The sequence below is a fragment of the Mastigoproctus giganteus genome, chromosome 7 (assembly GCF_048544385.1).
Source record: "Mastigoproctus giganteus isolate SK-2022 chromosome 7, ASM4854438v1, whole genome shotgun sequence".
NCBI lineage: Eukaryota > Metazoa > Arthropoda > Arachnida > Uropygi > Thelyphonidae > Mastigoproctus > Mastigoproctus giganteus.
The window spans coordinates 187,999,682-188,027,524 of NC_143581.1; the positions used below are offsets into that span (position 1 = coordinate 187,999,682).

At 37.1% G+C, this 27,843-nt stretch overlaps 1 protein-coding gene across 2 annotated transcripts; it reads right to left on the bottom strand.

Annotated features, from left to right (window-relative positions):
- Window positions 1–1,146: 1,146 nt before the first annotated feature.
- On the bottom strand, window positions 1,147–27,403 carry LOC150083467 (cytochrome P450 4V2-like). 2 transcript variants are annotated; one of them, XM_090378014.1, is made up of 11 exons: window positions 27,123–27,403; window positions 24,352–24,464; window positions 22,371–22,456; window positions 20,598–20,788; window positions 20,207–20,276; window positions 19,735–19,861; window positions 19,272–19,451; window positions 18,928–19,101; window positions 7,691–7,757; window positions 7,282–7,461; window positions 1,148–2,269 (listed from the first exon to the last, which is right to left on the bottom strand). In XM_090378014.1, exons 1-11 carry the CDS (start codon window positions 27,382–27,384, stop codon window positions 2,094–2,096), a joined length of 1,626 nt encoding a protein of 541 aa, XP_090234140.1. In that variant the 5' UTR covers window positions 27,385–27,403; the 3' UTR covers window positions 1,148–2,093. The 2 variants fall into 2 exon arrangements, with proteins under 2 accessions (XP_090234141.1, XP_090234140.1); XM_090378015.1 differs by lacking the exon at window positions 18,928–19,101 and having other exon boundaries at window positions 1,147–2,269.
- Window positions 27,404–27,843: the final 440 nt, after the last annotated feature.

Genomic DNA, 27,843 nt, shown 5'->3' on the forward strand with positions numbered 1-27,843 from the left:
TCATCTTCCATGATCAAAAGCCATGCTACCCTGGCCTGAAATCGACTAACTGAGCCATGTGGTGAAAAAGGCCCATACAAATTCCTCTCCTCGTGATCGGGACATAAACGCATGTCGTTTCCTCCCGGCGTTGGGGCAACAGCAATTCTACCCACTGTGCTATCCACGAGAGGCTAATGGAGCTTAGTTATGAATATACTGAGAAGAATGACAGAGATTTAATAAAACTATTAAAAAATTGCATTGGATTACAGAGGATTTTGCATTTGATATTTTTCCATTTAATCCAGATAAGTTTGAAGATGACGATTTCTCTCCATCAGATTTTACTGAACGAACTACTTTTGTCTCAACAGAAGATGAACCCGACAGTGAAGACTTTGTTTCAATGTGATAAACAGCCATGCTAATCCGTTAGAGATTATTACAATTTTGTTCATAATATCTCAATTTACAATATTATTTATTCGTTTGCTAGCATTACTTAATTTTAAAATGAACTCCTTAACGTCTTGTTAATATTATAATCTTGATTGCTGGTGAAGACTACTCCAGCGATTTACGATTTATCGTTGCAGCTGCGAAATTGCAGGCCAATATCTTGAAAAACATATATTCCAAAAAGGTTTTGATCATTTATAATATATTTTGAGACCCTTAATCCAATGTATCTGTTGCTGAAGCAAACTTAGTAGACAATACATGAGTAATTTCGGAGTAGGACCATGGACACTTAAACAATCTCAGTGACAGTAATCGAATCAGAGAAATATGTTCTTCTGTTTTATACGTACTGCGATTACAAATGTTCTACCGTGTGGACGACCTGGTACGCGTGTTATGAATAAAAAGTGTTATGTTTTCTGAAGGCTGTTTCATAATTATTAACACTCATAAAAGTTACATTTCAAAACAAATTAAATTTCTCCGGTGTTGGTTTTTTTTTTTTGTGAAATTTGAGTTTTTTATCATTTCTTCAAAATATATCAATAATACAATTAATATGTGTTAATTGCTGTGAAAAATAAATGAAAATAGTTTAACAAGCTTTTTATTACATAAAATTTAAAAAAATCTCAAACATGTTCCCTTCGTAATTGAGGCAATTCTGTGAACAGTTTTATAACCTCAAATATAACAAATAACCAACAAACATCACTGCATCTTTCGCTCATCATAAAGGTAAATTCTGTAAACAAAATACGCTACCATCCAAAAAATATCCAACGCACGTCGGTTTACATGGACATTACTGCTGTAACAAGATTTTGGTATGCAGTTTCCAACCACTTGGGTTGGTTTCCACTATGGACAATGTACTGCTCTATTGCTCCAGAAGAAAATTGACAACTTGAACTACTGATGTAAGATGTACTAGACTGGTCCACCACAGACGTTCAGTTTGACCATTAAGTTTTCCATACGGTTGATATCAGAACTTTGTCCTGGCCGTTTCAACTTATTCGAGTCCATGAACTGTTCTCGACTAGCACAGGCGATATGATGCAGTTTATAATCCTGATGAAAAAGCAGGGATCCGTTCCAAAACTCTACCATATCGCAAGGCACACGAAATTGTTCAAAATGTGAACGTTGGCGTCAGTGTTAACTGTTCCTTGCAGAACTACTAAAAGTCCTGGCCCCACCACGAGAAACAATCCCACACCATAACACTAACTCCTCCGAAATTCATTTATAGCAGAATTTATACTGGCAGCAAAGAGATCTTCAAGCATCTTCCACCCATTACCTGCTCATTTGCTCAGAATAGATGTATTGTGTACCGTTACTCCATAGAATCGATTTAGACTGCTTTGTGGACTAATTAGTGTTCTTTGTCCCATGGAAGGCGAGATATCACCAAACACTTAATGCGGTTGACGATGTTTGTCTTATCATTTGCCACTCTCCCATGCTAGTGGACGTTGTAGAACCTCAGAGAGGCCTCAGCCCCTATTTGTCTTAAGTTCTTAGTTGCTGTCGTGGGGGGAGTTCTGAATCATTTTTCATGCAGAAGGCCCAATGGATTGTATAAAAAAGAGTTCTCCTGATACCTTTCGGAGGGTAGTGTATTTCAGCCTATACTTCGATGACTAGATTCCTAGAGTAATCCTCCTCCTCTTCAACTGCAATCGGAGAGGCACTGCTGGATGAAGGGTTACTTCAGATAATAGAGGGATTTTATCACGGGAATCGAGTGAACGGAGTCTGAAATGTTGAATTACCTTCGTCACGACGATTTTTGCTTCCATCATCCCCATCTGCTGTCCTATCGATAAAGAATACAACTATTGAATGCAACTCTCACTTGACCGGATTTTTTTATATAATTTAGTTAAGCATGGATAAGAGTACGCATCCACAAATTTTTGAAAAAGTTTATAAAGAAGAATACTTCGACATAAATACAGTTTAAAAATTTAAATAGTATCTTCAGTGACAAATGAAAATATAATGCACTTCTCATTGGAAGTTCACTTCTCATATAATTCATTCTCGATAAAATACAATGAAAATACAACTTATTGTCAGTATAATTAACAAATTGTAGGTTATAAACAATGCTAGAAGAGTCCTTCCTCTGCTGTTAGTAAATAAATAAATTCACTCCTTTGATCATGTTTGGAGAAATTCGATAAAGAGTTTGTGTCGATACCCTCATGACTACATTTTCAACGCTCTCTTTGAGCTGCTGAATGCTTTGTGGATTGTTCTCAAATACCTTCTATTTTAATAACTCCCATAAAAAGAAGTCTGGGGATGTTAAATCCGTGGACTTTGCTGGCCTAAGTACTTGAGATATGATTTGATTCCTGTAAACCCCTTGCAATATTTCACTATGTGAACTTGAGGAATGCCACGTTGCCTTGTTGCCCCTTTAATTTTCTCTAGCAATGAAATAAACTACATTCAGATGCCTTGGTAAACATCAGAGGTAAGTTTATTCAAAATACAAACTATCTTGCTTCGAGACATGTCACATAAAACACCGAATGTTTGGGCATGTAGTGGGTCTCGTTAAACATTTGTGGCTTTTTTTCTGCGTTTCCTAGTCTCCGATTTTCATTGAAGCTAAGGTGAAATCACTCTTCATCAATGAAATAATGTTTATAAAAATATTCGATACCTTCAACGGTGAAGTAAACTTTTAAATCAGTGGCAGAACCGTATTTTAACATTATCCTGAAATTGAAACTCGTGCATAATGTGGCAATATGAAAAAAGTTTGAGGAGTTTTCTTAAATTATGCGATCCTCTTTTGAATTCTCGTTGAGATTTTGATTGGAGATTCCAAAATTGTTTGTTTAATGTCGTATAAAGTGTTATGTTTAAGAACACTTCGTCTTCTTTCGTGTTCTTTATTACCAATTGATCCTCAAGTATGCATTAAAACCACTATATTGAAAACTGCACCGTGGACAATTAGTGTTAGCCAAGTTTTCAACATATTTTTCACTTTAAGATTGTGTTTCGAATACCATTAAAAAAAACCACTTTGCTCGATGGTATATGTAAGGAGGATTTTTCACCAGTAATGGCACTCTATATTCAAACATGGAATTTGACAAATTGAACATTTGAAATACAAACGATCACTTCTTCCAGTTGTATAACATCCACTCCACAAGTGACTCCCGCTTCATTTCTCCACCAGTGCCCTTTAAGGATTACACCGACGATCGTTATTTGGAAAGGTGGTACTTAACGCGAGTAATGTGGATTTACTTTTAAAATAAACACTACGTGTTTATTCCTGAAGTCACGTGCTTTCTCCAGTTTTTTATTTTCACTTAAATTGTTTTAAGTAACTTTTCATGTTGAAGCATTTCAGTGTTAAATGTACAACAATCTGCTTTAAAATCAATTACTTCAGCTAGAAATAAACTTTTTATGTGTCCTTCATAAACGGTTTTAATTCAGACATAATGGAAACATGTATCAGATAAAATGGATCAAACCTTTTATCAGACAGAGGTAGAATAGTTTAATTTTGCCCATGAATTCATTGGTTAATAATTAAATTGTCAGTAAGAAACAATTTTATTTTTGCATACGATAAATACATTTTTTTTTCTCATTTTGTCCCATGTTTGATATCACTGAATGATACATAATAATTAGAATAATTATTGGCCTTACATATGTTAAACCATAAATATATTCTTATTAGAATTAAATATTAATTGTAATATTCCTGTATGCAGTTTATTATAAGAGATTACACTATTATTTTCAATTAGAAGCTTTCATGAAATTTTCTTCTGGCAGTTGCAAGCCAATATTTACTATTAACGCAGAAATAGATTGAGCCACTTATTGCGAAGATTTAAACTCTATAGACTGGCAACAAAGAGATTAATGGAGCTTGCCTATATAGCAAATTTATCTTATCAATGTCGTTTCAAAATATTTTGATAAACACAAAGGAACTTTCCAGTTTCTTGGTGGCATTTGCAATATTTTATTTAAACGAGATAAATTTGGAGATGAGCATTTTGAAAATGGTTTTGATAATTTAAAATGTATTTCTGACATCCTTGTTCTTGTGTATCTGTTAGTGAAACAATCTTAGTAGTCAACATTTGAGTAATTACAGAGTAGGACATAGCACTTAAATAATTGTAATGACAGGAACCGAATTCTGGAATTTTGTTCAACCGTTTTATGTAGTAGTAGATGTGGCATGTGATGCAAGAAAGCAAGCTTAAGCAGCATCAACAAAAAAAAAAAAAAAAAATCACACCATTTCCTCCAAACGCCTGCCCAGTTCCTCCTTAAATTTATTCAACCTATCAACTTCCACAACTACAGATGGAAGTTTGTTCCACCAATTATCCACCCGCTGGCTAAAGGCAAATTTCCGAACATCTATTCTACATCTATTCTACAACTGTCTTTCTTCAATTTGAATTTATGCCCCTGCAGGTTTGTAATCTGAGCAAGAGGAAGAATACCATCAAAATTCAGCGTGCTCAACCCATTCAAGGCCTTATACACCTCAATCAGATCACCGTGCAGGTGCCTAGTCTCCAGCCACTGCAATTTGCAGAACTTAAGCCTCTCTTGGTCAGAGGATCCCTTCATTCCCCTCATCAATCTTGTCGCCCTTCTCTGTACATGCTCAAGAAAATCTACATCCTTCCTAAAATGAGGCCTCCAGACCTGTACGCAGTACTCAAGGCGTAGCCTGACCATTGCCTTATACAGAGGAACAATCACCTGCTTTTCCCTGCTAGCAAAAATTCCTATATATCATTGACAAAACCCCACGACCTGCCCTGGCAGCCTGTCTGCATTGCTCAGAAAACTTCATATCTGTCTGCACAATTACTCCCAGGTCTTTTTCATTTTCTACCGCCTTAAGTGTAATACTACACAGTTGGTACCTTTCTCTGGGGTTACTTCTACCCATATGCAGTACTTTGCATTTGTCAAGGTTAAATTTCAGTTGCCATTTCTCAGCACATCTGCCCAAACTTTCTAGATCCTCTTGGAGTAGCACACTGCCATTACTGTCATTAACAACCCTGCCAACCTTTGTATCATCTGCAAACCTCGATAATAAGCCTGATATACCTTCATCAATATCATTGATGAATATACAAAACAACAGTGGACCCAACATCGAATCCTGTGGGACTCCACTAATAACATTAGTCCACGAAGAGCAGCACCCATTGATTACCATCCTCTGTCTACTCCCACTCAACCATCCTTTTATCCATTGTAGCAACTTACCCTTAATACCATTCTGCTCCAATTTGTACAATAGTCTTCCATGCTCAACAGTGTCAAAAGCTTTCCTGAAATCCAAATATATGACATCAAAATTATTTTTTGCATCCAGTTCCTTTGTAACCACATCATAATATCCTATCAAATTCGTCAGACAAGAGTTTCCCTTAACAAACCCATGCTGTGTCTGAATTATTGCTACAGTCTTGTCTAGATGATCCTGAATCTTGAACCAGTGACTCCATTATTTTACCCCGAACAGACGTTAAACTAACTGGTCTGTAATTACTCGTGTCACCCTTCGATCCCCCTTTGTGAATTGGGGATACATTTGCACAATCTCCAGTCCGTGGGGACCTCCACTGAGTCCAAGGATGCTCTCATAATTATGGTTAAGGGTTTTCTTTGTTGCTTTGCCGCCTCCTTTAATATAACTGGATAGATCCCATCCACCACAGTTGCCTTTCTTATGTTTAACTTCAACAATTTCTCCTCCACTTTGCTTTCGGTTATTACAAAATCATTTAAGTATCCCGCTACAATTTGATAATCTTGTGGCATTTTCAAACCTTAATAACTCCTCATGTGTGAATGTAGATGCAAAATACTCATTCAGTTTGTTTGCTATCTGAGCAGGATCATCAACAGTCGAACCATCGATGTCAAGTGGACCAATCAGATTCATGCCCTTCCTTTTAGAGTTTATATAAGTAAAGAAATCCTTGCTGTTTTTCTTAGCATCTTTTGCCAAGGATTTCTCGTAATCTGCCTTCGCCTGCCTAACCTCCTTTGGGACCTGATTACAGACTAGCTTATATCTGCCATAGGCTTCTGAGTCGCTTGATAATTTATATGCATCCCATGCATTTTTCTTCTCTGTCACGAGTCTCATTAGCTCATTAGATAACCATTTAGGCCTAAACCTTGAACAATATTTCTTAATAGGTATGAACCTTTTAGTAGCTTCCACGATTAATTCCTTGAATGCTTCCCACTTAGAATTTACTGTTGGTAACATCGTCAGTTGATCCCACTGTACAGAATTTAAAAACTGTCTGAGACACTGTACTCACCTCTACAGAAGCAAAAACCCTTTCCTTTACCCCTGATGGTAATTATATCTTTAAGTCCCACATCAGTACACTGAGATCTCTGCCACCTAGTGGTTCGTTATCTGCAAATTGTTAATACACGAATGATCACTGCTGATAACCAGATGAAGAGTATTACTTTCTCTGGTTGCCTCTCGAACATGCTGCTGCAGAAAACAATCATCCAATAAATCCACAAAAGTCTTACTAGTGTGTGAGTGACCAACCCAAAAGTTCCAGTCAATGTGGAATGCATATACGTCAGTTGCAATATACTTTTAGAGATTTGCGGAGAAATCAAAAGACAGAGCTGGAGAGAATATTATCCATTTAAATCAAATTAAAAAAAATAAATAAGATTTTTAACCGTAGCAGTAGGTTTTCGAGTCCTGATTATAAGGCTTCTCAGTTCTGTAACAATCTTACTTGTTTAATAAATGAACTCAACTCTTACCAATGCAGGTCCTTACACCAGCAGAGAAAGGAATGTACGAATACCGAGGACGACCAGAGGTGTTTTCTGGATAAAAGCGACTTGGGTCAAACATCTCGGGATTGGGAAAGACTTCACCATCTCGATGAAGTGCGAAAATATCGACGAAGCACTCCGTTCCTTTTGGAATTATATACTCATCTGTAAGAAAATCATTTATACCTTCTTATTGTAGCTTAAAAAGATCCAAATATGTTGCTACAAAATATCTAAGTGCAGTAAACATCTTATTGTATAAAATATATTTCTCGCTAACTAACCAAATGACTGCAAAGAATACTTTTAAAATTGAGATCAGTGAAATCTATTTATTTCCTAGTTTGTCCGAATTAATTTCTAATGTAATTTTTGGATTTCTGGATGTACTTACTGACTTTGACGTCTTCGGTGAGGTAGCGAGCAATATGCGATACAGGTGGATAAAGTCGCAGTGTTTCCTGCGGAATAAAAAAGAGATCGACATTTTTTTATGAATGTGAAACTGTGTACAGGAGATTATTCTAAAACATGAATATTATTTTAATTCTGTAGTGTGGAACAGTCGTGTTGATAATCTATAAATTATTATTTAAAAATATTTTTATTTATAAAGTTTGATTTAAAATGTCAATTGAGGCCTTTTTTTTTTTTGGCCTCATTGATGACTGGTCTTCTTCCAAGGGGTTGTAAGCTCTACAAATTGGTGATGACCTTGAACGACTGTCCTTTTTTGAAGATTTCATGCTCCTTCCACATTTCCATGTCATTAAATGACTGTCTCGTTTTAATTATAGGGAAATGGGCTCTTGGGAGTCTAATCCAGCTGAGGGTGATGATTATAAGAGGAGCCGTGTTTAAAATTTTATCACGTTCAGTGGCAAAGGACCCAAGATTCGACCTCGACCTCGATTGCTGGTCCAACCGCGACCAGCAATGCCCTCTTGCCACAAGCACGTAAAACTTTGCCCTGTTTCGCCAAGGTGCAGGCAGAAGTTGTAATTTGAAAGCTGCCTGCTATAAAACATACTCGAATGTTAAAGTAGGAGTAAAAATTACCTGTTGCATGACCATGCTCAATGTACATGTTGCGCTTGAGGGCATTCGTGACATCGTGTTGTCGTAGTTGAGAGTTTTCGCAACCTTCTCTGCGTTTCTTAAATGTAATTCTTTCTTTGAAATCAAGGCAAACTTGTTGGGCCCAACTGCGCAATTTGTTTTATTCTGGTGATGATGTTTGATGATTTATGCCGAGAATAATGATGGCTTTATTCAGTAGGAAATGATATGATATGAACCTTGATACGCTGTTTATCCTCCTCAGTGTATTTTACCTTGTGAGTTAGGGTTTTCCCCCTGGTGGTTTTTAAAAATATTTTCCCCCTTCTTCTTCTTTTCTATCGAAGTATAAACACGTTTGTCCGGTAGCCCTAACATGTCTTTGAACGATCTGCTGCATATTTTCACATGACCACTGTCTGAGGGTAAACTATATTGCTTACTTGAAGCGGGATCATCGTATTTTCCATGTCGTTAGTCGGGAAATTCATCGGGAATCCTTATGGATGGCGTGAGGAAGTTCTGACCTTCTCTGCGCCAACTGCCGTGTACTTGACACAAGAGGCATCTAGCGGCAACGTTTTCAACCTGTTCTGTATTACTTATGGACTAACTACTTTCTCTGTCCTATTGGCATTGGCAATTTACTACCTTTTCCATACACAAAATGAAAAGTCGAATTTTTGGAACTTACTATCTTTCCCATGACAACGCCTCAATTAATATATTTTTATTTATAAATTATTATATAAATATTAAATTTTCATATATAATTTCAGATGCTAAGGCAGCTCCAGGCAAGACTATGCCAATCCGACCTTGTGCATGCGAAAAGACTGTACTCGGCAAAGCTAATCAGTAAAGTGGTGAACGTGTCTGCTTGGTGGCTGTTGGTTTGTGTTAGATGATCAGCCTCTATGCCCAGTGGAGCAAGAATATATACAACCTCACTAGTTTCATTTCCTGCCCCTTGAAGGCAGACCATCTACTACTATCATCCTAAGCGTTTTATTATTTATATAAGAGTCCCACGGAAACTGAGTTAGCAATAAAAAAAGAGAAGTCAGGTTCACGATATAGTCCAGAGTTTGGGTCATGAATCATGTCAATAATGTAGTCCGCTTGAAAAATGAGTAAAGTTGAGATTATGTATCAAATCCATATTGCATTATAATATCAGAAATATTTGCCTAACCAGGAACTATCCTGAAGTTGTACTAGAGTAATCTTCTGTATTTCAACCATAATACCCAAGTATGAGTGCAGCACAATGAGCTCAATTAACCTCGTTAATCGAGTTAAAAATGTCCATATTCAACGAGCTATGATCGTTGAATGAGGACATCAAGCGCAAATGAGTAGCACTTAATAGCAACGGCACTCAACATTTGAAAAGAAGCCATTCATTCAGAGCAGAAAATTGAGCTCCAAGGTGACTGACTACACAGCAACACATTGATGATGGCAGTAACTAACGTTGCACAAAAAGCGAATGAATGCAAAAAAATGAGCCGCAAATACCTCTTAAGGAAGATGAGAACACAGTAGGAAGGCACGCTGAACCCCTGTATTAGAGCACCGAGATTTATAATGGCAACCTCATTAGGAAGATTACAACACAGGAAACATGTTGGCCATTGCAGCACAAAGAACTGTGGGGGTGGGGGGTATTGTGTACTATCTCTTTTCTCTTAAACTATCTAGCGCTATTTATCCCTGGTTGGGGCGCCAATTGTGAGGGCGGTATTATTGTTTTTCTTTTGGTTGCCCTAATTTTCTTTATATTTTAATTATTGTAATTTATCCCCTTTTTTTTATATGTATATCCCCGTAGTCCAATCCTCCCACTTAGCATCTGACTTGTTTGTTCTCAGAAGATTACCAGACCCAAAGGGGACCCCAATTATTTTAGGTATTTTTCTACCGGATTGGCTGAGTTTCGGAATGACAGACTCCAACACATGAATGTAAAATAAAACAATGTTTATTAACATATCATACAGAAATTAGCAATAGTATTTGGTCAAACTATATTTGGCTGGTGACTTGTTATTTCATTAACCTTTATATGTGTAAATATCTTGTTCAAACTCAATTGTTTCATCATCTGATATCCTATTCCAATACACATTATTATTATTCATTATGTCCTAGTGTCTCTTCATGTTCTTTACAGGGACTTCAATAGGTCGTGTAATACACTTTACATAGATTCTTCCCACTCTTCTTCTGAACAGTCTGTATAATAAATCAACAACTACCAGCCAATGAACTGGCTCACAAAAACCTTCAGAGTTCGTGTCTCAATTTGTAAGAAAATTGCATTTATTCAATCAGACACCCTTTCTGCAATCAGGTCAACAGGAAATATTAATCAATTCAATTTAACATTACCCTTCAGAACAGATAATCCTCTATACCGTTATATTTCACTTATTAATTAGCCCCTACTTAAATCAGAAATACTCTCCACACATCTACTTATAATAAATTGAAATTTCAACCTTCAATTTCGTACATATTATAAAAACATTTCCCAACATTAAACAATTCTCAGTTATCTATTATACCCTCTCCTTCCAGCAAGCATTAATATGAGGAGCTTCACTTCAAATTATAGGCTACGTCCGTCTTAAATACCTTACACTTTTATTCATATATTCATTACTTAAACCTCCCTCCTTACTATATATATCTATTTCTCCTAAAGTCCTCTCCTTAATAAATTAAGTACACCTATGTCGATAAACTCTCTAGCACTTACGTGTTTGGCCTGGAACTTTCCTCCCTGCTCGGCTTCCTTTCATATCGGTCATTCAGGTACTGGAATGCGGGGGCGCTCATATGGGGGTCTCGGTGATTACGGTGTTTCCCTACCGGATACTGCACGGCTGGGATCAATCAGTGTTGCATACTCTTTACAGGTCAGCATTTTTTCTTCCGTGGACAGAGGGATTTTCGAATAGGTCAATGGTTCGACCACTCATTCGACTGGCTTTGCCTATATAATTCTCAAGATGTGACTCTTCCTTCTCCTTCACTACGGCTTCCATGTTTACAGGTGAACATTCCTACGGGCTGTCGGGATACAAGAATTTCTATCACTGCTTCCATCTACCTCAGGTCTGCAGCTATCACCCAAATTAGACTACTGCTCTGCTTAGTATCGTTCTCCAACTCCTTCAATTCATTCTCCAGACCGCTCCGTGAACTTCTTCCGACTCCTCCGAAAACTTCTTCCGAATCTCACGAAAACGTTTCCAGAATGCCACGCAAGCTTCTCTCTGAATCTCCCTCTCAAAATTCCCTCTATTTTCTTCCTGGCCAATAGGAGATCTGCACATCCTTTTTCCTGTGTTCTCATTTGTCTCCTCTCCTCTTCCGTGGGCGGGTCTTCCTTACTCTTTGTGTCCCAACTTCCGTGGCCTAGAATATAAGAGAACAATCTAGAAAGAGAGGCGGAAGTTCCGGTCAGCTGAGAAGCGTCACAGCTCCTCCCGTGACCTCACGCGCGCACACCTGGTGACGTCGCCCACCTCTAATAGCGTTCCACCGAGAAATTTTTAAAAGGGCCAGCTTAAGCACTCTTGGCCCTTACTATGGTGCATCTGCCTCTGTCTTAATGGGGATTTGTCATGGTATATTACTTTCACTGACTCGTCAAAGAACTTCTATACAAACAAGCTACTACTAAACAGAGAGTGACTGGAAGGTATTTTTGAATTCCAGTGTTTCTTAATCCATGTTGTTTTTACCAGAAAACCACTATTCGTATTACAGTTAAATTCACATAATATTTAACAAATTTTATTAATTAATGTAAGGACGGGTCCTTACATAGCATTGCTCTTCCCCTAAAAAAATTTTATTCCACATATAATTTTTTTTTCTTTCTGTCCTCAGACGGATATGACCTTATCCCAGATCCACTTTATCGACAGCCAATCTCCTCTAATTGCCTTTCTATATTTTCTAATTACACTTATATACCAGACATTGCTTAAACTTATATTAAGCTTCATTAACTACTCCCATCCTATATTTTCGTCGAATACTGCTCCTAGATACATTTGCTGCATCCTGTTTATTTCCTTCAGTTTGTGTGCCTTCTCCTCACTGGAAACTTCAGTTCTGTAATTTCCCAATCCTTCGATTCCTTTAATTTCTGTTGCTCCATTTATTTTGCGATCCTTCTCATCACCGCCATTCTCTCCCCCTTCATGTGTTTTCTCTCCTGTATGTAAACCGACCCTTTCTCTCGTTTCCAAAACTCCCACGTGTAACGCCCTCCCCTTCTCTTGGCACTTTCCCTCATTATTCCTATTTGTTTTGGTGTTCTTATTTAATTCCCATTTGTTCTGTGTAACCAGAACTTTATTATCTGTGCTTGCCTTACACCCTTCTAATTCTTTCCCACTAGCTTTCTTTGGAGTTTCCCCTTTCTCTGGCTCATACTGGGCTCTGCCGCCTGCCTTTCGCCTCCTGTCTACCTTTGGGCTCGCCTGGGTATTACTGCCGAAGGTAATGCGGCCATTTCTCACATCTATTTTGGCTCTTAATTTCCTTAGTAGGTCCGTGCCTAGTATTGCGTCGTGTCGACGACTGTTTATTCTGTTTGCCACAAAATATGAATGGGCCACCAAGTTAACACACCCCTGTATTCTTACCTTGTCTCTGACAATATAATCGGTGTGAATTTCTCCAGCACCTACCCCCTCCACAAGAAAATCGCGGCAACATCTTATATCTCCCTTATTCGGCCTTTTGCAGTATCTAATGAGGTAGTCCCACATTAAAATAGACCTCGAGGCTCCTGTGTCCACCAGAAACTTACCTGGTACCCCTCCTAAGCTGCCTCTCACATATAATAGGTCGTTTCTACTGCCATTAGCACTTACCGCACCTAAAGATATGGCCTTTCCTTTGGCGGTGTTTAAGTGTAATGATGGCCTCCCGCAGCGGGCATGTCTAAAAGATCCATGTCTCTTGACTACGGCATTGTTAATGCGCTCTCGTTCATTCTGATACCCCCCTTGTTTTGTGCAATGCCTTTCCTCCCTGTGCTTGTCCATGTTTCTGGGGTTTTTTACGTGTGGGTACCTGTCTCGTTCCCAATACTCTTCCCTTTCCCAGCTTTCTTTAGCACCCTGTTTCACTTTGCAGTAGCGGGTCCAATGGTCTGAGTTCTGGCACTTATAACACCATTTACGACCGCCGTCCTTGTCTCCTCCCTCATTTGTTCGTGAAACTGTACCCAATCTTTGTTTCACTTCCGTTTGTTGCTGATTTTCTCTAGCATCATTGCTTAAAGAGAGCCTTTCCATCATCCACTCCATCTTTCTTTCGATGCTATTTAAATGTTTAGCTAACCCTTCGATTTCGCTTCCCCATTCCCTTGATTCCTTTCCTGTTTCAGGCTGCTTTCTGTCGGTCATTGCGTTTATTTCCCTTGCCCCCGTATTTTTGCTAAAGTTCTCAAGCCTTTCTTCCTCTAATGAGTGGGTGTACGCTTCTGTTAATGTTTCTGGATTTTTTCTTAGTACTTCTTTTTTAAAATTGTGCCTGAGCCCTGTGATGAACTGCCCAGTTAGTATTTTTTCGAATGCCTGTTTCTCCGATTCCGATGTTTCTGTGTTTAGTTTTAAATTTAGGAGGCGCTGGTGGAATTCGCTTACTGTTTCGCGAGTGGTTTGCGTGTATCCCCCCAATTTTCCTACGCTTGTTAGCAAGTCATTCTTTTTCCCAAATAATTTTCTTAATGTCTCAGTGAATCTGTGGAGCGTTATTATTTCTTCTGCCACTGTAGCCTGCCTGTATTTTTCTAATGCCTGTCCTTCTAGTTTAAATTCCCCTATAGTTATGACATCCATATCGCTTAGCTCTTCCTTATCCTTAATTAACTTTAACTTATTAATAAATTTTTCCACTCTTTCACCTGATTCCCCCTTAAATGGTTTCAAATATTTGCTATATTTGATTTGTCCTGACCCCTTTGCTACCCCGCTTACTATTCTCACCTCTGGTTTTTCTTGGCCTTCATGTTCGTCACTGTGGCCCCCAAAATTTTCGCAATCCTCACCGCGTTTCCTACCTTTTCTTGGCATTTTTGTTTTATATCTATTAATCTCTAGCTATCAACTTTAACTAATTAATACGTCTGCCGATTAATCTTTCTACAATTCTTTAACTATATTAGATAATCTAATTCAATTTACCATTAACATTTACCTGCTTGATCAATAATCAATTAGTAAAATTTCAACACCCAATAAGTCTCACTAATTAAATCAATTGGACATAAATAATAATTTCCAGTTCAATGCTAAATCAATACTTGCCTCTAAAATCCACCGTTATTTACCTGTTCCATCTAAAATTCATTCAACAATAATCAACTCAGTAATACATATATAATTCTAACTTACGCTTTCTGGCTCGCCAGCTGAATTTTTTCTATCAGTTTCAGCAACTGGATTACATATATATATATATACATGTATATCTATTTTCCTGTCGTTCTGAACTCAGCCTTCCGTTGTGCAGAATTATCCTGGCTGGCTCGCCAATTGTGGGGGTTGTGGGTTCTCTCCAATTGTGGGGCTGTTTGGGTCCTTACAGAACCATATACAGCCACCAAACAATTGTTAGAGTCACTGTTAGAGCTCAAGATTCATTAGCAAAATGAAAAAAGCTCTGCTAGGCATGGCCACTTCTGAACATGATGAAATATCTATCCCCTATGAAGCTTACAGGTTAATGTCATGCCAAACAAGTAAAGATGAATCGGTCCAAATCCTGATCACATGTGGCATCAGACCAAGACTTGTCGCAAGTTAGCGGGTGTAGCAATAACGTTACAGTGAGGATGCTAGCAAGAGAGGCAGTAGCGTTGCCACCGGTCAGCAGTTTTAAACTTCCTTAGGAATTCCAATCAGATTATGAAATATCGGGTACATGCTATCTTTCCAATTTAGACTTTCACGCCACCTGATAGAATTTATAACATCTCAGACTAAGACTAATGATTTGATTCTTTTTTCGAAAAGTTTGTAAACAGTTCCTGTGGATCCTGATTGCTGTTGTTTTAACCAGGGTCTTTCACGATGAAACTTTAGTTTGTAATTTGGTCTACTTAATGTCAACGAAGCCAGGAATATTCTTGCTTCAATTTCATGGTTTCCAAATCGTTACTCAGGCTTCTGCTACTGTGGAAACTCATTTTTGCTTTATGCACCTAACGCTGTAATTGACTTATTTCAGGCGACCACCACTTAATTGGAGATCATCGAGTTTGCTTCAGTTTCACAGATGCCATCGATGCATCGCATATATGCATTTGCAGAGCCATTACTCCTACACCTGACGTCATTTATAGTTCCTCATCAGCTCTAATACCAAAACGCCTCAACTGCATTGGCCTCAATTCAGCCGGACTTAAATTACTCAAATAGAAATCTATCTAGGTTACAAGTTTACTGGATTCCGCGTTCACTGACTAAAATTTTGTATCAGAGCAAGGTCGATTACATATCATAAGCTTGCGAACAGATATGAGCTATTCTCAGAAATTCCATATACGGGCATATTTCTCATCCGATTGAGAAATCTATATATATACATCAGGTATGGACTCGTTTCTGTGCTGCACTGCCAGAAACATAACGTAAACAAAAGTATCCAAAATATATTTCAACGATAGCATATAGAGCATGGGGGGGGGGCGCACTTTGAGTATTGAATGTTGCTCTTGCAGCTCTCGGATTCTGCCCAGTATTGCTGATGATCCCCTTGCAGAGAGAGAGCATAGCCGATTAACTGTCCCCTCAGAATGGTTCTTGATTAGAAACTGTGGTTTGCAAATTATCAAGTCGTTTCTTATTACATGTACCTAATTTCTTCCGCCGCAGCTTGTGATCGTTGTGCCCTTACCATTCTTAAGTAACTGTTAGTATCCTCTCTAGATACTTACTGATTCACATCACTACTCATGAAGTAATGGCTCATTACTACAACTAAAATATGCAGTTCTCTGCTTTGTTAGCGCTGGTGACCTAGGGTATTCTACACGAGTTTTGTCCCTGCCAGGATGATATTAAGTCCTATTTCTCGCCTTACAAATCGCCTACCTTGCCCTCTTGAGGGCAACGTAGTGATTTAGCTCAAGCCCCAGTGTTTTAGTTCAAGGCCCAATATACTGCCAAGTGTAGCCAGATGTTAAAAGAAAAAATCTTTAAACCCTTGAGACATGTTGCTCACAAATATTCGTTGCTGAAGTGCAAGTTGTAATGAGACTGAATATTTCTAACTGATGGTCATCGGCTAGTTTGGAATATCCAACCTAGCCGATGCCCATCTCTTTTCATTGGAGAATCTGACACCTTTATGCCGATACATTTTCCTCTTTACTGCTGCTTCAATATCCCTACTTAAACAAAAGTGTTTTGTTTTAAGTAACAACTCCTATCATGCTTTAATATGGAGGACAGTCTTCCTTATGCACTAAATATCCATGCTTAATGAACCCGCTCGTATGTGGCAGATTAAGAGAGTTATTAGAAAGTTACTTTCTTGGATGACCTCACTATAAAGCCGCTTAAATGATTTGAAGCTAATAGCTGTTTTTTTATAGCTGTTAGTGGTTTCTTACATGCACGATACATCTTACTTCAGCTTTTCATTACTAACTCCAAGTTCAATAACGCACTTTCCAACACTCCCCAACACTTGAGAGAGTCTCGCCTATTACCTCAAGACTAATACCATTCTATTTGGCAAAGAGAATTTCCTTGATATTCCGCCGCAGTTCCATCACTAAATCTCTGAACGAATCTTAAATCATATCAGATCCTCCGACAATCTCTCTAGATTGTACATCAGACACATTTATTATCGAATTCCTGGTGATTCCAACTAATCAAGTTCAAATTCTTAAATTTCAGTGACTGGAGAGGATTTTCTGTGTTCTCATTTTCATGTAGATCCCATGAAAGGGATCTACATGAAATTGAGATCATGACTAATTGACTGAGCATGACTAATTGTTCTGTTTCTGTTAGCGAGACTCGTCCAAATCAACCTTACGTTTGACTCTGGATATTTCTAGATCCTCCAGGTCATTCTTTGAAATTGGCCAACCACCCAGCTGATTCATAGTCCTTCTCCTCTCTCTCTCTCTCTCTCTCTCTCTCTCTCTCTCTCTCTCTCTCTCTCTCTCTCTCTCTCTCTCTCTCTCTCTCTCCTCCCCTCTCCGTTTTGGGCATGATGAACTGCTATACACAGAAGTTGCCCCTTCTTCATCATTCACCATCGTTTTCTTGCGAGTACTAAAGAAAGCTCCGGAGACTCGCGCAATATAGAGTGGAATGGATTATTTATCTGTACCAAAATCGACAATTCCAGTGCTCTCCAGATACCATGTTTTTCTGCTTCTTTATCAATTATGTTCATTTCAGCACCTCCCTTTCACTGCACTCTCTCTCTGTTGCAGCTGCATACTTCAACTTTCGTCCTTCCTAAACTCCAGTTTACGAAGAATTTTTGACTTCTTATGTTTCCTTATCTTAATACTTAGCAGTCATCTTCTTTATAGAACTTTTTGAGGTAAGATTCTCAGTCATCCCTAATCAACCTCTTTGGGAGTGGATTGGCATGATCATCTTTCTCAACAGAACATGCCATCCTCACCTCACTAACCATCCCATCTTTCACTGTAATTTGTTTTTTATTCCCTTTCCCATTGTTTTCCATCCTTCTCACCAGACAAATCCATGCTCTTAATGTTAATTTCTTTGTGAGAATCCACCCCTGTATGGTGTCATTAATATCACCATATAATAAAAACACTTTATTTTATTTTATTAGTAAAAATAACCAGATAGCGCCACAAGCTTCTTCATTCTTCGTCACATAAAACAATCGCAGTCATATTAACCTATGGGGAATTTTGAGGCTCTGACCCCTTCAAGATTTTAAACATTTGTGATCATCACCTTTGCTCAAGGGGTGATCTTGCCAAAATCGCCATTGCTATGTCGAGAAAGTGAACTGTTAACTCTTAAAATGCTACTTTCTGTCGCAAATTTCAACCTCTATTAACCTTACAGATGGCCACCAGAACATTCACCAATTTCCTGAAAAAGTTTTCAACCATAGAAGGACTTTAGGTCCAATATATCGCTGCTAAATTATGAACTAGTCTGAGCTAGATATACAAATACTCCAACACTCAGTGTGCCCCTAATTTGGTTCCCAGAAAACAGCTGCTTGTCTTATCTCTTCTCATCTCCATCAAGTGGAAAGAAAGCAAACTTTTAAGTTTGCTTTCTAGAGTAGAGTCTTTCCAGTATGGAGGTTTATTCTCTCCCACCTAAAGACAGCAACGTGTGGCCTCAGTAAATAAAATGGTAGCCTCCATGTTTTGGGACACTAAAAGGTGTTATTTAAATTGAATTTCTTAGAAGAAGGATGCACAATTAACGTTGGTTATTATTACTATAAGCACCTAAATTTGCCTCAAACTAAGTAAGGAAGGAGTGACAAGGAACCATTAAATTACCATAAAAGTTATTTTACCTTAAGTATGCAGTCTAGATACTGCATATTTTTCAAATCTTCTTTGGAGATCGGGCCTTCAATATTATCACCAAATATGCTAAAAATTTCTTCTTCTAATTTATCCTGAATTTCAGGATAGAGTCCTAAGCAGTAAAAACACCAGCTAATAGCATGTGCAGTTGTATCAGAACCCTGGGTAAAGAAATTTACAAATTAAACTTAAACTTAGCAGTTTATAAATTTCTAAAAATATCATTCAAAAATAGTGACTTGTCATCTGGATGGAAATATTTATTTATTTTTTCATATTTTTATTATTATATTGTTTTAGTTAATATTATTAAATAACAGCAATTTCCTACCGCTGCCATAAATGTGTGCACTTCTTCCGATATTTCTTGGAAGGTGAGAGCGTTTTCTTTAAGGTGTAGTTTCAGTAAGTGATCCAAGAATGTTCCTTTTCTTTCGTTTCCTGCGGCTCCTTGATGAACAGTGCCATTCTGGTAATATTCAAAATGCTCTTGCTTTCTTTTCTCGATAACCTGAAGAAAAATTACTGCGATTAATTGCTGAACTTTTTCAAGAAAGTGTCAAGTTCAGCCCACAACCTCGATAACGGTGAGTGTGAATATACAAAGTTTTTTTTTAAGATTCTACAGCGAGTAAATTTGTGTATTGCATTGTATCTTGCTTAATAAGTAATTATGAAAGCTTCATTTTGCTGGTGCACACAATAAATTTACGGCTTGTAACTAAATAAGTAATTAACATTAAATTTTGTTAAATCTTCATCAGCTTGTTACAAAAAATTCGCAGCTAACTGACCTGGTCAACAAAGCCAAGGAGACTTTTCAGGGCTTTGACAAAACGCCACCCTTTTGGAGTCCGAAAATACAACCAGTCGAACCAGAACCAAGGCTGAGGTATTCTATATATAATTCCATCTTTTAACCTGTATATAAAAATAACGCCTTAATACCAACAGCATAATTCTAAAAATATAAAAAATAGAATATTTTAATATAGCATATAACCTAGCAGACATTAACAAAACAATTTTTGAATATCCAACTTGAATATCACAGAAAATTGTGGTGAAATGTCTGTGAGGAATTAAACGTTCCCAAGACAACGATTGGAATTTAAAATTGGGACACATTTTACAAAGGTTTTTCATTCTATCAAAACACATCGTTTTTTTCTAAAATAACAAACTAATTTGTTTTCGGTTTAATTGATTAATGAATAAAATGGTTATATTAAAACAAATATACTGCTTATGAATTCAAACTCTTACGTATTAAACCCTGTAATGTATTCGCAGTTTTTATCATTCTGGGCTCCAATTGAAATTCCCATAGCCGCCTCTGAAAATAAAATAACATTATGCTATTAGCAATTTGAAAAAAGAAATAACTTTTATGATTTGAATTATTCCTTGAGACATATTGAACTTTAATTTAAATGAACGCATTCTGGCCGCATAATAAACGTAATGAAATTATTTTAGAAAAGCAATTAACTCAGTTAATATTGTTGCACTTTTAATGTATTCAGCCACAAATTTATGGCGATTTTAAAATTTCTGTTTACTGTAATATATGCAGACTAGTAGAAGTGTCATCTGTATAAAATGTATTTTATATGTATTATCGATTCAAAACAGGGTTGTCGTAAAATATACTCACTGCCAGTGACATCCAGAATGCACAAATCAACATATTCCCATATATCCACCCATTCTGCGTCCAATTCTTCTTCTAATTTTTCAATCAAAATTTCTGATTGTTCACTAAAGACGGCTAAACTCTGTTCCAGAATTGACGAATGAAACAATGGATTTAAGACTTTCCTTCGCGACTTCCATTGATTTCCACCACTGAAAATAATATAGAAGAGTCAGCGTAGCCAGTTTTACATGTTGGATATCAAATTAAAACTACCAATAGGTTGTCAGATTTTAATAGGGTAGAGAGAGATGACATTACTGTTTATGCGGGGATTAAATATTAAAAGAGATCGAGCTGACCATTTATTGGTTAAAGATAGAACCATGATGAACAAATGCCTTGAGTTAGTGTAGAATGTGCATGTGTCTGCAATTCTGCCCATACATGATAGGAGGGATTATATGCTTTTAGCACTGTGGATTAAGTCCAGCCTTCCCGGACTCTGCAAAGCTGTGGTGGAGATTTTCTCGGCGTGGCTGAGGAAATCTTTTAAGCGTTTATTTCGTAGAGTTGGTATTCAAATTGAACAAAGGTGGTGCAAGGGTTTTTACCAGTATCATTGAGAATACCCTAAGGGTTCAGAGGATAGGGTTCATAAATTCAAATTCCGGGAAAGAAGAAGATTAGACTGGATTGCAGGGAGTTTTCTTTTAGCCATTGAGTTAATTACCCAAACGGGTTGCTTTCGCTTATGGTTGAGGCTGATATTTGAAGACATTCAAAAGTCAAGGATATTTATCTGCGTTAGGTGGAAAGCACATTAATTACTATCTGCTGTTTCCTTTATAAATTCTAATTTTATTTTATAATTATAGTTTCCTTTATATTAATCCTATGTTTGTTTTGTCTTTCGTTATATTTATATTTTTATTTTTTTAGTTAGAGAATAAATTATAAGCTGAAACGGACTCGGAATTAGAATTATTTATTAGAGAATAAATAAAGAATAATTATTCTTTATTTATTTATATTCTTTTATTATTTATTTATCATTTCTTTTAATTTACGTTGTTTTGTTTTATATTTTCTTTCTCTTCTTAACGTTTCCCATGCAGTAAAAATCTTGGGCTCACTGAGCGTCATCGATGGGATTCGAATTCAGGTATTTTCCCATCTGACGATTTCGCACCCAATGACACGAGGAAGTTAAATGAGCCTTTTACATAATGTGCTTGAGTTAGTTGGTCTGAGGAGGGAGTAGCATGTATTTTTTTTTTCTCCCGGAAAGTCGAATTAAGGTAAACATGCAAGAAAGAAAGCCTGTCCGGTACGAAAGGCAGTGATCGGGTGATCGGCGTTCCTAGCAACGAAATCGCAAGCTGTACCTCCGAAGTTATGTCGTTTAAGAGCCTACACCTTTGTCTAGGGTCCTGCCCGTTGAGAAATGGCGAGTTGTGCAGATATCTGAGCCAAGAGTTCCGGAAAATTATCTGAAACAGATTCAGGAGAAAGCAGATGAAGGAAACCAAAAAAGGAAAGCCCTAGACGACAGCCTGGAGAGCCTAAGATGAAAGCCTGAAACCTCCCTGTAGAAGAAGAGAAGAATATAGAGGAAAGTGAGCAAAATATTAAGTATAGTCTAAGTTAACAAGAAGGACTGTTAGTAAAATAGTAGGGAAATTAATGAAAGGGGTAGCCAAATATAAATTATCTCTGAGGTAGATATACTAAAGGGGTTTATTATATTAAAAAAGGGATTAAAAAATAATTTTAAAATACGAAAAGCAGTACCTGGTAAGCAGTCCTAAACCCAACCAACTTCTAAGAATTTTATAAATTTCCGCTTTGTCTATTGCTCCACTGTGACTAAGAATTGCCTGGAATTAGAAAAAAAAAATTAATAATAAAATTTAAAAAATAAAGTCCAATATTAATTGTGATTTTTCTCTTCCTGAAGTTCCTATAAAAATAATAAAAACACAGAAAATGTGCCCAATAAAAACTTTTGATAACATATTTGATTGATTTACAATAGCTTCCAGTCTTCTGTTATCCCCTGAAAATGGAAATGTTCTCTCTCTGGTTTCATCTAATCAGAAAAAAATCTTCCTCATTCATTTTACTCAACCCCTTCACCAGCTTACTCCCCTCAATCAGGTTACTCTTTAAGTGTCTAGTTGTCCAATATTGCAGTCCACTTCTTCTAAGTCAATCTTGATATGTATTCGTACATCGATTCGTAGTCAGTAATCTGTTTGTCTTTCTTTGAACGCACTGTAGATGTTCAACGTCTTTTGGATGCAGTTGCAATACGAGATTTCAATTTCCAAATGAGGTCAAAGCATTGCCTTCTATAGAGAGAGATAATGACATCACTCTCCCTAATTAATAAAGGTCTTGTAATCAAGGCATGATGTGCCTTTCAAGCCGACTATTTGCACTGCATGATAGATTGCATGTTTCACTGAAGTAGCATTAGCAATATTAGCAAATGGAATCACTGACAACTTCCTCCTGTGGAACCAACGCATTCTGCCTTGGAATTGCCGCTGTGTTGCCGGATGATCCAATGCACGCTCTAGTGTTGATATGGGCAGCTGAGAGCTTGATGGGGACACCAATTTAATTCCTTCGAGGGCATCTACCCTGTTCTCAAACTATCATAACGTTTTTTGATAGTTTACACATCATTTACATATCAATAATACTGCCACGCTACAAAGTTTGCGATATATATATTAGGATATACCTTTCCTAAATACCTTATCTATTTACCACAATTAAAAAAAAAAAAACTTGAATTTCCCTACCACTCATTCTATGGCCATAACAATCGCGACAAGGTTCGAACGATATAAACAATAAAATTTTAATAGAATTAGCCTTTTCCCCAAACAACTTATATCTCCTCTCAGATCATCGGTAAACTTTGAGAGTTTCACTTGAACGCCCTAATTTTCATCAATATCACTTACCAAAATTAGAAAGATAAGAAGACGTCACTTGTTAGACTGCTCCACCATGAAGACGGATCACTGATGACCACACTTTGTCTCCTACCATTTGGCCAGGCTGAAATCCAGCATTTGATCGTACCAGTAATTCCAATTTGTTCCGGTTCTCATTATATAAAGCAGTCTTTCTTGAGGGATGGTATCAAAAGCTCTAATAAAGTAAAAATACATAATGTTCAAATAGTTTTTGACATTATATATTTTTCCTATCCTTGGCTCTCTTCATCAGCCGGTTTTCATACTCAGCTTTCCATAATTCATTATTATCAAAAAGCGGGTAGTGATAAAACTAGTTATTATAGTTCAAGGAATACTTGAGTTCACTATAGTTCTTGTTCCTGTACCTAATACTTTTTATTTGAAATCTCTCTGGATACCATCAATTTAAAGAATTATTTCTCCCACTATAGGTTTGGGAACTGTCATATTTTTGGTGCTGTTTGAATCAAAGATGAGTACTAGGGTGGAACGATATTTAACCCTCTTGTTTCTTTCTCTGCAAACATCTCCTTCGAAAAATATTTCAAATAAATCAAACCTCTCCTTCGAAAATTATTTCAAATTATACGTGTCACTCTATAATTTCAGATTGATGTTTGTCCTCTATTTCTTTACTATTAAGACATATTTACAAACAAAATACCGTCTAATACTATACAAGAGTGTGCTCAAAAGTCACTGAGTGAATGAATGCGTGTGTGTGTCTTAAGCACCAATGGTTATGAGAATTATAATAAGGTTATGGAAATTAATCGTACCTTAACGCTCTGCTCCTTAAAGACTACTATCATTGGTCGCCAGCCCAGCCAAATATTAAGTATTCCATTTTTAGGAAATTGTTGAATCAATCCTTGTTCATATTGAAAGATATCTGTAAAAGATACACCAAATTAATAATTATTGGTAGTCACTTTCATTTAAGCACTTGTGGGTAACACAGTTGGTAGAATTGCACAGTAGGTAGAGTGGTTTTTTCTCCCGGAAATTCGAACTTTTCTCGAGAAAGAGAAAATCGACTAAAGAACATAGGCAATTTGCAGACAGCCTTTGCATAATTTATTTTGGGTTTGTGTAGTTGAGAATTTCCATCCAGTAAAACTAATGCTGAAGAATCAATAATATCATGTCTATCAAATCTCTGTTTGATCGTTTCCAGTTTTGCTGGTTGAAAATCCATATATTCCGAAGGAAAAAAAAAAAACTTCTACGCAACTTTGACTGATCTGGGGTTGTTCGACTATTGTATGAACAAAATAATTTAATAGACTGCCTGGTTCACTTATACATGATTGTCACCTTTTCCCATTGAAATGAATTTATTGAATCACGTTATTCTAAGGGGCAATCCTAAATCAGCTTGATGAGACAGTTGAAGCAATACAAGGAGCTACAATTTATCTTATACACATCCATAAGTTGATCAGGCAGAAGTTGAGTACACCAGACATAATCAACTGTATTATTTAAAGGGGACCACTAGAAATCAACAACTGAAACAATATCACAGAAGAAATACTAGATCAAATTACCATCACGGATATCTCAGACGAAGACTCACAGGATCAACTCATCATGATTAAAGGTGACATCCGGTACCTTACAAAGTGGCGTGAAGATGAATTTGCTCCAGAACCAGTCACCCAAGCAATTAATCAGCAAAACCAGGGGAACTGCTCGTGTCTCAGGAAGAGGCTTTTTTTCCATCCATGTGAAGCACGGAAATGTCAGGCTTATCCTCACAATATCAACCACGTCAATGCACCAACCACGTGTCACCCTCCTACCCATCCTTGGTAGAGTGGTTCAAATAGAGAACCCAAAGAGAATCCAAAAAGTGGTTCAAATAGGGACATGGAATATAAGCTTCTAATCAATAAGGCTTTATCGTAAGGAGCTCCAGTACAGATGATCTACTTGACATTGCTCAAATAGTTGAAGAACCACTAGCTAAATACGTTAGTGCAATCTTTATCAATTTTAAAGGGGCCTTTGATTCGGTCTACTGGACTATGGTCATTAGGCGAGTCAGACTGGCTCAATGTCCAGAAATTGTCAGATGCCTAAAAAGCTACTTCTTTCACAAGACGCTTTACTGTCCCTACACAATTTCGCAGCATTACCAGAAATTCAACTAGAGGCTGCCCGAGGGATCCATCTTGTGCCTGGCTCTATGGAACATGGTGTTGGATAAATGATTTACTCTCAGTTCCGTAGGTCGATGACCTCTTCTTTTGGTGGGGGAACATACTACTGCTAATATAATTAGGAAATGACGTTACGTGGTAATTTTCCATGAAATCTTTCTTTCTCAATAACCACTCATACCATGTGGTTTTTTTAAGTTTATTTAACTTTATTGAATAAAGGCACTATGCAATTAGGTAACGTTTCAGGAATCTTACCAGAACACATCATCAGACCATACATGGCTGTACTAAAGGACAGAAAAACAAATTCTTACAATTAATTATTAAATGATTTATGCATTACTGCAAACATCCCATTATAAATAATTTGGATATTTTATGCAAATGAAGTAAAAGTACATATGATACTGACTTTCCTGTTAACAGCCTCCTATCTTGCTGAATGCCAATGCCTCTTCATTCAGTCAAAGGGCACAGCTCATATTAACAGCTTATTAACAACTCACATAAACTTTTATTTGTAAAAAAACTTACAAATTATAGATAATTCGATGTTTGTAGTAATATCAACATTCAGTTCCAGGCCCAACATAACAAAATATGATTGTTGTTGTTGGGTTTTACGAGCATCGACAACTAAGGCCATGTTACTCCGTGTATATTGTCTGTAAGTTGCGTGTGCACTGAGGTCGGTTTTCTGTTTGCTGATGAAATACCCGGGTTCCCGGAGAAAACATCGTGCTACACTCCCCTGAAATCGACTAACTGAGTCATGTTGACTCAGCCACTAACTCAGCCATAGAAGTTCCTCCCATCATCGACGGGATTCGAACTCAGGTCTTTTCCACCCCGGAGGACGGATCCTACCAACTGTGTTACCCACGAGGACAACAAAACATAATAGGACATATATTATTAATATTAATAATATTAACTAGAGGGATCGTAGTTTATTAACTAGAGGGCTTTGCCCCCTAGTTAATAAACTACGATCATAATGTGAAAAGCATCATTTCGTCTGTATCTTAAACTGTGCTGATCCTTTTCAAATAGTTACCAGGCATTGCACTACCTCGAATAAGTAACGCTTCACTAATAGAAAAGGCTATTGTTATTTATTCTCGGTGGGCGCCACCACCCAGACGAACCGTTTCATAGCTAGTTGGCTTTTCATCAGTGAGTGCTTTTCACACTACGATCGTGGTTTTTCTGTAAGAGTTGCCTAACTTGCAGAATTCGAATAGAGACCGTTTGTAACCATATGGCTGCATTCTTTTTAAAGCAAAATATAATAAGAAAAAAAATCGTATACTATTATCATACCTTATTCAATAATCATAAAAAAGGATATTAAGAACTTTCTAGTCTTAAAAGGTACTTACACACATTTGAGGGAAACTTAAACCTGGAGAAACACATTTTTAATATCGGATATAAATTCCCAAGCAAGATGTTTCCTCTGGAACCTGGAATTGCAGAAAAGGTTTTCACCCATCCATAAATTCGGAAACAGATAACTCCAATCCATGTTAAGAGTAACACGGCAATGATCCATACGATAACTGGTAATCCACTATAATCCTGAAATACTATGATCGAGAGAGGTTGGCCAAAGAGTTGCTTCATGGCTAGAAATGCGCGCATTGTGCAGTCCAGTCACTTTTATGAGTGATACATTATATTCGATACTTCCTTATGCCACCTTGACCATTTGGCTTTACTTCAATTAACATCCATTAACAAAAAGAGAGAAGAATGCAGGAAATTTTCTGTTAAATGGATTTATAATTTAAGGTGCGTTTTTTCCTAGAAGCACTCCTCCAAACAATTATTATTTTTTTTAATACTAATAAAATGATAGACCGAAACACTCGCATTAACTAAGTAAAATGTGCTAGGATTTCTTTACTGAAATTCGTCTTCCGGTTTGGATTTTAGATTTAGAAGAAGATTATAATGCGATTAGAAAAGAAACTAACCGCCTTACCTTAAAGCAGTTATTTCAAGTACTGGCGTGAGTTTTATTAAATACTTTCACTTATTAAATATTCTGACGAATAATGCAACGACCTTCGCAAGTCTACTCAGTTTGTTTTTTGTAGT

What these genes read in the sequence shown, in the direction of transcription:
- LOC150083467 (XM_090378014.1), bottom strand. Translation starts at nt 27,384, where the DNA reads ATGCGCGCATTTCTAGCCATGAAGCAACTCTTTGGCCAACCTCTCTCG. An exon ending in GGTTTAGGACTGCTTACCAG is followed by an intron (nt 20,789 to 22,370) that starts GTACTGCTTTTC and finishes TATTATTTTCAG; the next exon opens with TGGTGGAAATCAATGGAAGT. An exon ending in CACCGAAGACGTCAAAGTCA is followed by an intron (nt 7,462 to 7,690) that starts GTAAGTACATCC and finishes ATTTTCTTACAG; the next exon opens with ATGAGTATATAATTCCAAAA.